Source organism: Salvelinus alpinus, chromosome 25 (assembly GCF_045679555.1).
Source record: "Salvelinus alpinus chromosome 25, SLU_Salpinus.1, whole genome shotgun sequence".
Taxonomy (NCBI): Eukaryota; Metazoa; Chordata; class Actinopteri; order Salmoniformes; family Salmonidae; genus Salvelinus; species Salvelinus alpinus.
Window position 1 is genome coordinate 32,623,503 of NC_092110.1, and position 16,047 is coordinate 32,639,549.

The 16,047-nt window shown below is 43.9% G+C and overlaps 1 protein-coding gene across 1 annotated transcript; it reads left to right on the top strand.

The window, feature by feature from the left end:
• Window positions 1-429: 429 nt before the first annotated feature.
• LOC139553100 (uncharacterized) lies at window positions 430-4,890 on the top strand. Its single transcript, XM_071365053.1, has 2 exons — window positions 430-548; window positions 3,753-4,890. Exons 1-2 carry the CDS (start codon window positions 430-432, stop codon window positions 4,888-4,890), a joined length of 1,257 nt encoding a protein of 418 aa, XP_071221154.1.
• The last annotated feature ends 11,157 nt before the right edge of the window (window positions 4,891-16,047 follow it).

The window sequence follows — 16,047 nt, forward strand, 5'->3', positions numbered from 1 at the left end:
CCAGTAATGTTATACAGCGAAGCACTCAGAGCTATATTTTGGGGGATTCTTACTGAAAAGAATAAAGAATAAAACGCCAAGGTGCCTATACTTTCAGTAATGAACAAGGTACGAAGGTATAGGTATGTACATGCATTTAAATGTTAGTATGTCTATCAATACGGTATGCAGATATCATCCCCCTGGTGTTTAAAGACAGTGAGGTTCTTTGCTGGTTGACAGAAGGCATTAAGCGCTATCTTGGCTAGCGGCTAACCATTAAGCCCAGAACAATAAGACTGGGGTCAAGGATGAACTTGAATGACAGGCCGGGATGAATATAATTTTCTGAGGTTTTTGTTCGGCGCACTCCAAACAGAATAGTAATTTTTCCAGCAGGGTCATGAGCTCCAACATATATTCATTCTTCATCTCTGTAGTGAAGCGAAGATGGGTCACATAAAGGAGGACTATGACCACAGCCGAGAGATTGATGGTTGGAACGGACAGGCCTGGAGGATCTCCGTTAAATCAAAGAGCCCATTCACCGTTAATGAAAAAGAGTTACAGTAAATCATCTTACGGACTAATCTATTAGCGATAATGAATTCACGCTGGCACGTTTAACCTTAGTTTTGCAATTCATTATATTTGAGATTAACAAGGGATGGAACTTAAGTGAACTGTCTGCTGGGAATTATGTCGAAGGGCTTCGTTGTCAATCACTGAATTGTGTTCCGATGGCTCCCCATTTAGACAGAGAGGATTTAAATCAGACTTTTTTAATATGGGATGGCTCGTCCATTTACCGCTCCTCTTCGCACTCCCAAGACGGTTAACTCTTCATTACCCAAATTAAAGCATCCATCTCCTTTGGCTTCTGCCACATTGCCTTGACCTCTACCTGTCAAAACTTTCATGTATGCTGCTTGAGTGATGGACGATCGCCTGAACCCCATTGTCAAAATTATCAAGTGACTGTCCAACCCACTCTAATTCATCTCTATCTCCAGGGGCAACGCCACCGGCCATGATTTAACAATGGATTCACCCGCAGCAATTTACTCTCATAGAAATTAGAAACAACCTTTTAATTATATACCTGGAAGTGTTGGAAGAGTTCACGGGGATCGCCCCCCAAAGCTTTTAACGCTGCTTTGTGAGAGCAGATTGTTAATATTCCTCTATGACATGTTGTTTCAGGGCTCCTCCAAAGGTCCAACAGACACTGGAGAGGAGAGGAGGTATAGTGTAGGCCTAGGATCCATATAGGATCCATCTGGGAGGGGTGAGAAGAAAAACATGTTGATCTGGCTGAAAAGCAGAAGGTTGTATGACTATTGTGAAGGACAAAGCATCCTGGTGTTTGTAGTCATAGTATTTATGAGTTGCACCTCTTGTTATCAACATTCTACACACACCGCAGTCATATTGATGGCCAAAAGTAGACGGATGTCCAGTCATTCTAAATGGAGGCTGACTGTTTCGTCTAAATTAAACAATAGTGGCTTGGAAATAAGATGACACTGATAAAGTAGGCAAATAATTAGTAGGAAACAACTTTGCCATATTATGATGTGGTCAGGTTTAATGTTGCCATTAACTTGCAAAGTTTGTCAAAAATAGCTAGCAATGTTAACACTAGCTAGCTAAAATTCAAATAAAATCAAAAACAGGTGTAGACCTTACAGTCAAAGGCTTACTTACAAGCCCTTAACTGACAATGCATTTTTAAGAAAATACCAAAAAATAAATAAAAGATGAGAATAACAAATAATTAAAGATTATACTGCATCTAATGTCAATGTGGTGACATCACAGGTTTTCCTGTGAAAAGGTTTTCCTACCTATTAATTAGCCTAGTGGTTAGGTCACTGGTGCGAATACCTGGGCTGACAAGGTGAAAAAGATGTGCCCTTGAGCAAAGCACTTAGCCCTAATTTTCTCCAAGGGTGCTGTACTACTCTGGCTGACCCTGTAAAACAACACATTTCACTGCAGCTATCCGGAGTATGTGACAATAAACAAACATCTATAAACAGCATCTCTACATCTATCTGCCTCCTTTTGAAATGTCATTGTGTTTCCAAGCCAATGTAATGCACTTTAGATCAAATCTTCATCAGCGCCCACTGACAATGCATAGAGAAGAACACTTAGTCGGGCATCTGTCCTAAAACGAATGTTCAACATTATTGTGATTAAACCATGAATATGATCAACTACTACACTTGTGACATATTTTGGGATCTTGATCAAATCAGTGCTTCCATGCAAATGATTCACTTAGTGTACTAATCATGATTATTTTAATGTTCAGGATTGGCACGATGCCTAACTGTTTGTGAGGGAGCCTTTCTTGATGGACAAACACAGATCTCGCTGTCTCAACTTGAGTTTCTTTCTCTATTTGCATCACCTTCAGACAAATGTAAATATTCAATCACATGCCAGTCGTCATCCATAATGCATGATAGAAGTGGTCCCAGGCTTGACCTTTTGGTCTCCTGTTTCCATCCCAGACAGATGCAGAGAGCTCTCCAGACACACCTCACTTCCTAAACAAAAGAGAGTTATGCCTTCCTGGGAGAGGCAGGCTGGAGGCGGAGACGTCCCCAGGAGCCAGGAGGAATCAGGAGGAGTAGACAGGTATCTACAGTATGGAGAAGCCACATCTCTGAGATGTAGACCTGCTCTCACGGTCTCTCCTTCCACTCTCTCCTTCCACCATGTACCTGTCAAGGGGTCAGGAGGGCAGAGGAGGCTCGGTGCGAGAGGTGGGTATGTGACCCCAGTGACAGGATCCGGAATGTGTGTGGGTGTGTGTGTGGGTGTGTGTTTGTGTGTATGTATGTGTGTGTCTGTCTGCATCCACACACAACCCCCCCCCCCCCCCCCAGTCAAGTCAGATCTAGAGGAGGCATATAGATCAACAAGAAATCAGGACAGACAGATGGAGAGAGAGCAGGTCTGCCTGGCATGCAAAACTGAGCTAATCATACCCAAGGAGGTGACCACCGCATTCAACAGCCAATGTCTCAATCAGAGCTGCTTATGGCACTTAGGTAATTATTTAATCAAATAATGGATGTGTCAATAGAAGTCGGCAAGTGACTAAGTCGGAGGATGACTTCAGCTCGCTATTTTTACTGGTCCTCCCACCCGGCGGCGTGCGGCAGCAGCAGCAGGGGCTGATGGGATGACTGCGTTGAGAGAGTGGAGAGTGACAGCTCTGGCGGAGCAGGAATAATCAGGAGAGGGCTAACTCTCTCCCCAGCCACAGATAGGGATCAATACTGACACAATCCTTGATTAAAACATTTCATTAAAACATTTAATTAGCCGTATTAAAGGTCTAATGCAGCCGTTTTTATCTCAATATCAAATAATTTCTCTTTAACAATTAAGTACCAAACTGTGATTGTTTTCAATTAAAATATTAAAAATTGCTTCTCAAGCAAGAATTTTGCTAGGACTGTCTTGGAGTAATCTGAGTGGGGAGGGGAAAACTGAAAACTAGCTGTTATTGGCAGAGAGGTTTGGAACTCTCCCTGCCACCCACCACTCACCGCCCAGCACCCACCAACCACTGCTCACCAACCACCACTCACCACCCACTACCCACCACCCACTAATGACCACTCACCACCCACCATTTACCACCCACCACCTACCACCCACCGACCATGTGATTATTTTCAATAAAAATTGAAAACAATTACAAAAATAGCTTCTTAGTGAAGTTCCATTTCTCATGCAAGAATTTTGCTTAGACTGAGTGGGAAGGGGAAAAGTGAAAACAACCTGTTCTTGGCAGAACGGTTTGGAACTCTCCCACCACCCACAACTCAACCACCCATCACCCAGCACCCACCAATCACCAACTACAACTCACTCCCATCACCCATCACCCAGCACCCACCAATCACCACCCACCAACTACAACACCCCCATCACCCACCAACCACCACCCATCACCCACCAATCACCAACTACAACTCATCTTCCACCACCCAGCCCCCACCACCCACCACCCACCAACCACCAATCACCAACTACAACTCACCACCACCCACCACTCACCAGCCACCTCTTACCAACCACCACCCACTAAACCACCACCCGCCCCTCACCAACCACCACCCACTAAACCACCATCCGCCCCTCACCAACCACCACCCACTAAACCACCACCCACCACTCACCAACCACCGCCCACTAAACCACCACCCGCCCCTCACCAACCACCACCCACTAAACCACCACCCGCCCCTCACCAACCACCACCCACTAAACCACCACCACCACCCGCACCTCACCAACCACCACCCACTAAACCACCACCCGCCCCTCACCAACCACCGCCCACTAAACCACCACCCGCCCCTCACCAACCACCACCCACTAAACCATCACCCGCCCCTCACCAACCACCACCCACTAAACCACCACCCGCCCCTCACCAACCACCACCCACTAAACCACCACCACCACCCGCACCTCACCAACCACCACCCACTAAACCCCCACCCGCCCCTCACCAACCACCAACCACCACCCACTAAACCACCACCCGCCCCTCACCAACCACCACCCACTAAACCACCACCCGCCCCTCACCAACCACCACCCACTAAACCACCACCCGCCACTCACCAACCACCACCCACTAAACCACCACCACCACCCGCACCTCACCAACCACCACCCACTAAACCACCACCCGCCACTCACCAACCACCACCCACTAAACCACCACCCGCCCCTCACCAACCACCACTCACCAACCACCACCCACCAATCACCAACCACCACCCACCAATCACCTCCCTCCGTTCACCACCCACCACACAACACTCACCACTCACGACCCGCCACCGTTTCCCCATACAGGATCCATGGCTATCATAGATATTACTGTGCAACTGACTAGGGATGTTTGTAGCAGTAACTCCTGTAGCTCTCTGGCGGCAAGCTAGGATGATTTAAAGGGGATTTTTATGACAGCTATAAGGGAAGCTAGGCCAGTCGCAGCACGGAGAGTGTGTATGAGTCAGTCGTCAGTCAGCCCATCCGTGGTAACCTGGTGTTATTTAGAGTGGCTCTTGAGGAGGATGAAAGGGGCACAGGAGGACTCTCGCTGATTGTTATCACCTCAGGGCTTAGTGATACCTGACAGGGGCTGACATTAGTTTTTACATTGAGACGTGTTCAGATAAAGTAGTGATACCTGACCGGGGCTGACATTAGTTTTTACATTGAGACCTGTTCAGATAAAGTAGTGATACCTGCCTGGGCCGACATTAGTTTTTACATTGAGACCTGTTCAGATAAAGTAGTGATACCTGACCGGGGCTGACATTAGTTTTTACATTGAGACCTGTTCAGATAAAGTATTGATACCTGACCGGGACTGATATTAGTTTTTACATTGAGACCTGTTCAGATAAAGTAGTGATACCTGACCGGGGCTGACATTAGTTTTTACATTGAGACCTGTTCAGATAAAGTAGTGATACCTGACCGGGACTGATATTAGTTTTTACATTGAGACCTGTTCAGATAAAGTAGTGATACCTGACAGGGGCTGATATTAGTTTTTACATTGAGACCTGTTCAGATAAAGTAGTGATACCTGACCGGGGCTGATATTAGTTTTTACATTGAGACCTGTTCAGATAAAGTAGTGATACCTGACCGGGGCTGATATTAGTTTTTACATTGAGACCTGTTCAGATAAAGTAGTGATACCTGACCGGGGCTGACATTAGTTTTTACATTGAGACCTGTTCAGATAAAGTAGTGATACCTGCCTGGGCCGACATTAGTTTTTACATTGAGACCTGTTCAGATAAAGTAGTGATACCTGACCGGGGCTGACATTAGTTTTTACATTGAGACCTGTTCAGATAAAGTAGTGATACCTGACCGGGACTGATATTAGTTTTTACATTGAGACCTGTTCAGATAAAGTAGTGATACCTGACCGGGGCTGACATTAGTTTTTACATTGAGACCTGTTCAGATAAAGTAGTGATACCTGACCGGGACTGATATTAGTTTTTACATTGAGACCTGTTCAGATAAAGTAGTGATACCTGCCTGGGCCGACATTAGTTTTTACATTGAGACCTGTTCAGATAAAGTAGTGATACCTGACCGGGGCTGATATTAGTTTTTACATTGAGACCTGTTCAGATAAAGTAGTGATACCTGACCGGGGCTGATATTAGTTTTTACATTGAGACCTGTTCAGATAAAGTAGTGATACCTGACCGGGGCTGATATTAGTTTTTACATTGAGACCTGTTCAGATAAAGTAGTGATACCTGACCGGGACTGATATTAGTTTTTACATTGAGACCTGTTCAGATAAAGTAGTGATACCTGACCGGGGCTGACATTAGTTTTTACATTGAGACCTGTTCAGATAAAGTAGTGATACCTGCCTGGGCCGACATTAGTTTTTACATTGAGACCTGTTCAGATAAAGTAGTGATACCTGACCGGGGCTGACATTAGTTTTTACATTGAGACCTGTTCAGATAAAGTAGTGATACCTGACCGGGACTGATATTAGTTTTTACATTGAGACCTGTTCAGATAAAGTAGTGATACCTGACCGGGGCTGACATTAGTTTTTACATTGTGACCTGTTCAGATAAAGTAGTGATACCTGACCGGGACTGATATTAGTTTTTACATTGAGACCTGTTCAGATAAAGTAGTGATACCTGCCTGGGCCGACATTAGTTTTTACATTGAGACCTGTTCAGATAAAGTAGTGATACCTGACCGGGGCTGATATTAGTTTTTACATTGAGACCTGTTCAGATAAAGTAGTGATACCTGACCGGGGCTGATATTAGTTTTTACATTGAGACCTGTTCAGATAAAGTAGTGATACCTGACCGGGGCTGATATTAGTTTTTACATTGAGACCTGTTCAGATAAAGTAGTGATACCTGACCGGGGCTGATATTAGTTTTTACATTGAGACCTGTTCAGATAAAGTAGTGATACCTGACCGGGGCTGATATTAGTTTTTACATTGAGACCTGTTCAGATAAAGTAGTGATACCTGACCGGGGCTGATATTAGTTTTTACATTGAGACCTGTTCAGATAAAGTAGTGATACCTGACCGGGGCTGATATTAGTTTTTACATTGAGACCTGTTCAGATAAAGTAGTGATACCTGACAGGGGCTGATATTAGTTTTTACATTGAGACCTGTTCAGATAAAGTAGTGATACCTGACCGGGGCTGATATTAGTTTTTACATTGAGACCTGTTCAGATAAAGTAGTGATACCTGACCGGGGCTGATATTAGTTTTTACATTGAGACCTGTTCAGATAAAGTAGTGATACCTGACCGGGGCTGACATTAGTTTTTACATTGAGACCTGTTCAGATAAAGTAGTGATACCTGACCGGGGCTGATATTAGTTTTTACATTGAGACCTGTTCAGATAAAGTAGTGATACCTGACCGGGGCTGATATTAGTTTTTACATTGAGATCTGTTCAGATAAAGTAGTGATACCTGACCGGGGCTGATATTAGTTTTTACATTGAGACCTGTTCAGATAAAGTAGTGATACCTGACCGGGGCTGATATTAGTTTTTACATTGAGATCTGTTCAGATAAAGTAGTGATACCTGACCGGGGCTGATATTAGTTTTTACATTGAGACCTGTTCAGATAAAGTAGTGATACCTGACCGGGGCTGATATTAGTTTTTACATTGAGACCTGTTCAGATAAAGTAGTGATACCTGACCGGGGCTGATATTAGTTTTTACATTGAGACCTGTTCAGATAAAGTAGTGATACCTGACCGGGACTGATATTAGTTTTTACATTGAGACCTGTTCAGATAAAGTAGTGATACCTGACCGGGGCTGACATTAGTTTTTACATTGAGACCTGTTCAGATAAAGTAGTGATACCTGCCTGGGCCGACATTAGTTTTTACATTGAGACCTGTTCAGATAAAGTAGTGATACCTGACCGGGGCTGACATTAGTTTTTACATTGAGACCTGTTCAGATAAAGTAGTGATACCTGACCGGGACTGATATTAGTTTTTACATTGAGACCTGTTCAGATAAAGTAGTGATACCTGACCGGGGCTGACATTAGTTTTTACATTGTGACCTGTTCAGATAAAGTAGTGATACCTGACCGGGACTGATATTAGTTTTTACATTGAGACCTGTTCAGATAAAGTAGTGATACCTGCCTGGGCCGACATTAGTTTTTACATTGAGACCTGTTCAGATAAAGTAGTGATACCTGACCGGGGCTGATATTAGTTTTTACATTGAGACCTGTTCAGATAAAGTAGTGATACCTGACCGGGGCTGATATTAGTTTTTACATTGAGACCTGTTCAGATAAAGTAGTGATACCTGACCGGGGCTGATATTAGTTTTTACATTGAGACCTGTTCAGATAAAGTAGTGATACCTGACCGGGGCTGATATTAGTTTTTACATTGAGACCTGTTCAGATAAAGTAGTGATACCTGACCGGGGCTGATATTAGTTTTTACATTGAGACCTGTTCAGATAAAGTAGTGATACCTGACCGGGGCTGATATTAGTTTTTACATTGAGACCTGTTCAGATAAAGTAGTGATACCTGACCGGGGCTGATATTAGTTTTTACATTGAGACCTGTTCAGATAAAGTAGTGATACCTGACCGGGGCTGATATTAGTTTTTACATTGAGATCTGTTCAGATAAAGTAGTGATACCTGACCGGGGCTGATATTAGTTTTTACATTGAGACCTGTTCAGATAAAGTAGTGATACCTGACAGGGGCTGACATTAGTTTTTACATTGAGACCTGTTCAGATAAAGTAGTGATACCTGACCGGGGCTGATATTAGTTTTTACATTGAGACCTGTTCAGATAAAGTAGTGATACCTGACCGGGGCTGATATTAGTTTTTACATTGAGACCTGTTCAGATAAAGTAGTGATACCTGACCGGGGCTGACATTAGTTTTTACATTGAGACCTGTTCAGATAAAGTAGTGATACCTGACCGGGGCTGATATTAGTTTTTACATTGAGACCTGTTCAGATAAAGTAGTGATACCTGACCGGGGCTGATATTAGTTTTTACATTGAGATCTGTTCAGATAAAGTAGTGATACCTGACCGGGGCTGATATTAGTTTTTACATTGAGACCTGTTCAGATAAAGTAGTGATACCTGACCGGGGCTGATATTAGTTTTTACATTGAGATCTGTTCAGATAAAGTAGTGATACCTGACCGTGGCTGATATTAGTTTTTACATTGAGACCTGTTCAGATAAAGTAGTGATACCTGACCGGGGCTGATATTAGTTTTTACATTGAGATCTGTTCAGATAAAGTAGTGATACCTGACCGGGGCTGATATTAGTTTTTACATTGAGACCTGTTCAGATAAAGTAGTGATACCTGACCGGGGCTGATATTAGTTTTTACATTGAGATCTGTTCAGATAAAGTAGTGATACCTGACCGGGGCTGATATTAGTTTTTACATTGAGACCTGTTCAGATAAAGTAGTGATACCTGACCGGGGCTGATATTAGTTTTTACATTGAGACCTGTTCAGATAAAGTAGTGATACCTGACCGGGGCTGATATTAGTTTTTACATTGAGACCTGTTCAGATAAAGTAGTGATACCTGACCGGGACTGATATTAGTTTTTACATTGAGACCTGTTCAGATAAAGTAGTGATACCTGACCGGGGCTGACATTAGTTTTTACATTGAGACCTGTTCAGATAAAGTAGTGATACCTGCCTGGTCCGACATTAGTTTTTACATTGAGACCTGTTCAGATAAAGTAGTGATACCTGACCGGGGCTGACATTAGTTTTTACATTGAGACCTGTTCAGATAAAGTAGTGATACCTGACCGGGACTGATATTAGTTTTTACATTGAGACCTGTTCAGATAAAGTAGTGATACCTGACCGGGGCTGACATTAGTTTTTACATTGTGACCTGTTCAGATAAAGTAGTGATACCTGACCGGGACTGATATTAGTTTTTACATTGAGACCTGTTCAGATAAAGTAGTGATACCTGCCTGGGCCGACATTAGTTTTTACATTGAGACCTGTTCAGATAAAGTAGTGATACCTGACCGGGGCTGATATTAGTTTTTACATTGAGACCTGTTCAGATAAAGTAGTGATACCTGACCGGGGCTGATATTAGTTTTTACATTGAGACCTGTTCAGATAAAGTAGTGATACCTGACCGGGGCTGATATTAGTTTTTACATTGAGACCTGTTCAGATAAAGTAGTGATACCTGACCGGGGCTGATATTAGTTTTTACATTGAGACCTGTTCAGATAAAGTAGTGATACCTGACCGGGGCTGATATTAGTTTTTACATTGAGACCTGTTCAGATAAAGTAGTGATACCTGACCGGGGCTGATATTAGTTTTTACATTGAGACCTGTTCAGATAAAGTAGTGATACCTGACCGGGGCTGATATTAGTTTTTACATTGAGACCTGTTCAGATAAAGTAGTGATACCTGACCGGGGCTGATATTAGTTTTTACATTGAGATCTGTTCAGATAAAGTAGTGATACCTGACCGGGGCTGATATTAGTTTTTACATTGAGACCTGTTCAGATAAAGTAGTGATACCTGACAGGGGCTGACATTAGTTTTTACATTGAGACCTGTTCAGATAAAGTAGTGATACCTGACCGGGGCTGATATTAGTTTTTACATTGAGACCTGTTCAGATAAAGTAGTGATACCTGACCGGGGCTGATATTAGTTTTTACATTGAGACCTGTTCAGATAAAGTAGTGATACCTGACCGGGGCTGACATTAGTTTTTACATTGAGACCTGTTCAGATAAAGTAGTGATACCTGACCGGGGCTGATATTAGTTTTTACATTGAGACCTGTTCAGATAAAGTAGTGATACCTGACCGGGGCTGATATTAGTTTTTACATTGAGATCTGTTCAGATAAAGTAGTGATACCTGACCGGGGCTGATATTAGTTTTTACATTGAGACCTGTTCAGATAAAGTAGTGATACCTGACCGGGGCTGATATTAGTTTTTACATTGAGATCTGTTCAGATAAAGTAGTGATACCTGACCGTGGCTGATATTAGTTTTTACATTGAGACCTGTTCAGATAAAGTAGTGATACCTGACCGGGGCTGATATTAGTTTTTACATTGAGATCTGTTCAGATAAAGTAGTGATACCTGACCGGGGCTGATATTAGTTTTTACATTGAGACCTGTTCAGATAAAGTAGTGATACCTGACCGGGGCTGATATTAGTTTTTACATTGAGATCTGTTCAGATAAAGTAGTGATACCTGACCGGGGCTGATATTCGTTTTTACATTGAGATCTGTTCAGATAAAGTAGTGATACCTGACCGGGGCTGATATTAGTTTTTACATTGAGACCTGTTCAGATAAAGTAGTGTACCTGACCGGGGCTGATATTAGTTTTTACATTGAGATCTGTTCAGATAAAGTAGTGATACCTGACCGGGGCTGATATTAGTTTTTACATTGAGACCTGTTCAGATAAAGTAGTGATACCTGACAGGGGCTGATATTAGTTTTTACATTGAGACCTGTTCAGATAAAGTAGTGATACCTGACCGGGGCTGACATTAGTTTTTACATTGAGACCTGTTCAGATAAAGTAGTGATACCTGACCGGGACTGATATTAGTTTTTACATTGAGACCTGTTCAGATAAAGTAGTGATACCTGACCGGGACTGATATTAGTTTTTACATTGAGAGCTGTTCAGATAAAGTAGTGATACCTGACCGGGGCTGACATTAGTTTTTACATTGAGAGCTGTTCAGATAAAGTAGTGATACCTGACCGGGGCTGACATTAGTTTTTACATTGAGACCTGTTCAGATAAAGTAGTGATACCTGACCGGGACTGATATTAGTTTTTACATTGAGACCTGTTCAGATAAAGTAGTGATACCTGACCGGGGCTGATATTAGTTTTTACATTGAGACCTGTTCAGATAAAGTAGTGATACCTGACCGGGGCTGATATTAGTTTTTACATTGAGACCTGTTCAGATAAAGTAGTGATACCTGACCGGGGCTGATATTAGTTTTTACATTGAGACCTGTTCAGATAAAGTAGTGATACCTGACCGGGGCTGATATTAGTTTTTACATTGAGACCTGTTCAGATAAAGTAGTGATACCTGACCGGGGCTGATATTAGTTTTTACATTGAGACCTGTTCAGATAAAGTAGTGATACCTGACCGGGGCTGATATTAGTTTTTACATTGAGACCTGTTCAGATAAAGTAGTGATACCTGACCGGGGCTGATATTAGTTTTTACATTGAGACCTGTTCAGATAAAGTAGTGATACCTGACCGGGGTTGATATTAGTTTTTACATTGAGACCTGTTCAGATAAAGTAGTGATACCTGACCGGGGCTGATATTAGTTTTTACATTGAGATCTGTTCAGATAAAGTAGTGATACCTGACCGGGGCTGATATTAGTTTTTACATTGAGACCTGTTCAGATAAAGTAGTGATACCTGACCGGGGCTGACATTAGTTTTTACATTGAGACCTGTTCAGATAAAGTAGTGATACCTGACCGGGCCTGATATTAGTTTTTACATTGAGACCTGTTCAGATAAAGTAGTGATACCTGACCGGGGCTGATATTAGTTTTTACATTGAGATCTGTTCAGATAAAGTAGTGATACCTGACCGGGGCTGATATTAGTTTTTACATTGAGACCTGTTCAGATAAAGTAGTGATACCTGACCGGGGCTGATATTAGTTTTTACATTGAGATCTGTTCAGATAAAGTAGTGATACCTGACCGGGGCTGATATTAGTTTTTACATTGAGATCTGTTCAGATAAAGTAGTGATACCTGACCGGGGCTGATATTAGTTTTTACATTGAGATCTGTTCAGATAAAGTAGTGATACCTGACCGGGGCTGATATTAGTTTTTACATTGAGATCTGTTCAGATAAAGTAGTGATACCTGACCGGGGCTGATATTAGTTTTTACATTGAGACCTGTTCAGATAAAGTAGTGATACCTGACCGGGGCTGATATTAGTTTTTACATTGAGATCTGTTCAGATAAAGTAGTGATACCTGACCGGGGCTGATATTAGTTTTTACATTGAGACCTGTTCAGATAAAGTAGTGATACCTGACCGGGGCTGATATTAGTTTTTACATTGAGACCTGTTCAGATAAAGTAGTGATACCTGACCGGGGCTGACATTAGTTTTTACATTGAGACCTGTTCAGATTAAAGAAGGCGATGAAGCTAACGTGGCGCTGTATTCGTTTTGGGCGCTGCTTATGCATTCCTGTTTATCGATTTGGCTGGGAAGAAACAAGATGTATGATTTACCAACCGGACAGAGAGTAGAATGAGGGGCGAGTTAAGACTGACGCCCGATTCCAAAGTTGTTGTTAACTCCCAAAACATGTTTATCTCTGTCTACAATATAGACAGAGATAAACGGCTAAGAAAAACAAGCGAGGGGAAGCTAAGTATTTTTGTAAACACTAACGCAGAGAGAGGAAGTTACTAACTATAACCACAGTGAGACCTGTGACCTCTCCTGGGTCCTTTTCCTCCCTTTCTGAATAGGAACTAAATTAGACACCCAAAGAAAATACAGTGCCTTCAGAAAGTTTTCACACCCCTTGACTTTTTCAAAATGTTGTTGTTTTACAAAATGGGATTAAAATGGATTTCATTGTCATTTTGCTGTCAAAAATCTACACAAAATACTCTGTATTTGGCTATTTTAAAATATATATTAATGGAAAATAAAACAAATATTTTGATTGGATAAGTATTCAACTCTTTGAGTCAATACATGTTATAATGTCACGCCCTGACCATAGAGCGCTGTTTATTCTCTATGTTGGTTATGTCGGGGTGTGATTAAGGGTGGGTTATCTAGGGGAATTGTATGTCTATGTTGGCCTGGTGTGGTGCCCAATCAGAGGCAACTGTTTATCGTTGTCTCTGATTGGGGATCATATTTAGGTAGCCATTTCCCCATTGTGCTTTGAGGGATCTTGTCTAGGTATAGTAGAGACCGAGGAGGAATATTGGGACAGATTGAGCGAGGAGTGGGCGGCAAAAGTTGAGGGGAGTAAACCAGAGACTGTCAGTGTTGAGGGAGAATGTGGAGGAGAGAGAAATGAGAGAGTTATTGAATTGGTGGAGGATGCACGACATTTGCCCTAAGGAGCGTGTTATAGATTTAAAGCCACCTGAGTCAGCTCTCCGTACTCATCCTGAGAAGTGTGTTAAAGTTCCGGTAGAAGTGATGCCGGCTATACGCACCAAGTCTCCAGTGCGCCTTCACAGCCCAGTACGTCCTGTGCCAACTCCTCGTACTCACCGTGTGAAGAGTGTCAGTCATCGTTCCGGTACAATGTGTGCCGGCTCTATGCACCGTGTCTCCAGTGCGCCTCCACAGCCCGGTACGTTCTGTTCCTGCTCCTCGCACTCTCCCTCAAGTGTGCCTTCCCAGTCAAGTACGTCCTGTACCTGCTCCTCGCACTCTCCTTGGACTGCGTGTCCCCAGTCCAGTATGTCATGTACCTGCTCCTCGCACTCGCTCTGAGGTGCGTGTCAGCAGCCCGGTGCCACCTGTACCGGCCCCACACATCAGGCCTCCAATGCGTCTCCACAGTCCAGAACGTCCTGTGCCTCCTCCTCGCACTCGCCCTGAGGTGCGTGTCACCAGCCCAGTGCCACCTGTACCGGCCCCATGCATCAGGCCTCCAGTGCGCCTCCACAGTCCAGAGCTTCCGGCGACAGTTCCCAGTCCAGAGCTTCCGGCAACAGTTGCCAGTCCAGAGCTTCCGGCGACGTTTCACAGTCCGGAAACTCCAACGACGGTCCACGGTCCGGAACCTCCTGAGACGGTCCGCGGTCCGGAACCTCCTGAGACGGTCCGCGGTCCGGAACCTACTGAGGCGGTCTGCGGTCCGGAACCTACTGAGACGTTCCGCGGTCCGGAACCTCCAGCGACGGTCTGCGGTCCAGAGCCTCCAGCGGCGGTCTGTGGTCCAGAGCCTCCAGCGACGGTCAGCGGTCCAGAGCCTTCAGCGGGGGTTCCCGGTCCGGAGTCTCCTGCGAGGGTTCCCGGTCCGGAGCCTCCAGCGACGATCTACGGTCCAGAGTCCCCGGCGACGAACCACGGTCCGGAGTCCCCGGTGACGATCCACGGTCCGGAGTCCCCGGTGACAATCCACGGTCCGGAGTCCCCGGCAACGATTCACGGTCCGGAGCCTCCGGCGACGATCCACGGTCCGGTTCCTCCGGCGACGATCCACGGTCCGGTTCCTCCGGCGACGATCCACGGTCCGGTTCCTCCGATGAGGTATCCACGAGCGGAGTGGGTACTTCGCCCCGCACCGGAGCCGCCCCCAAGGGTAGATGCCCACCCGTACCCTCCCCTATTGAGTCAGGTTTTGCTGTCGGAGTCCGCACCTTTGGGGGGGTACTGTCACGCCCTGACCATAGAGAGCTGTTTATTCTCTATGTTGGTTAGGTCGGGGTGTGATTAAGGGTGAGTTATCTAGGGGAATTGTCTATGTTGGCCTGGTGTGGTTCCCAATCAGAGGCAGCTGTTTATCGTTGTCTTTGATTGGGGATCATATTTAGGTAGCCATTTCCCCATTGTGCTTTGTGGGATCTTGTCTGTGTATAGTTGCCTGTGATCACTACTCTGAGCTTCATGATTCGTTTGTTCGCTTTATTGTTTTTGTTATTTGAGTTTTCTCTTCCTAATATAAAGGATGGGAACATACCACGCTGCATTTTAGTCCACTCCTTATGACGATCGTGACATATAATCATCTTTGGCAACGATTACAGCTGTGAGATGTAGCATTACAGCCAAACAGCATAGAGCTAGATTAACAATTTGGTGTAATCGTAATGTAATCTTAATGCATGTTTTGAAATATTTTTATTCTGTACAGGCTTTCTTCTTTTCACTGTCATTTAGGTTAGTATTGG

Coding starts and splice junctions, on each gene's coding strand:
- LOC139553100 (XM_071365053.1), top strand. CDS start 430: ATGGGTCACATAAAGGAGGACTATGACCACAGCCGAGAGATTGATGGT. Junction 549..3,752: donor GTTAATGAAAAAGAGTTACA/GTAAATCATCTT, acceptor AATTTTGCTTAG/ACTGAGTGGGAAGGGGAAAA.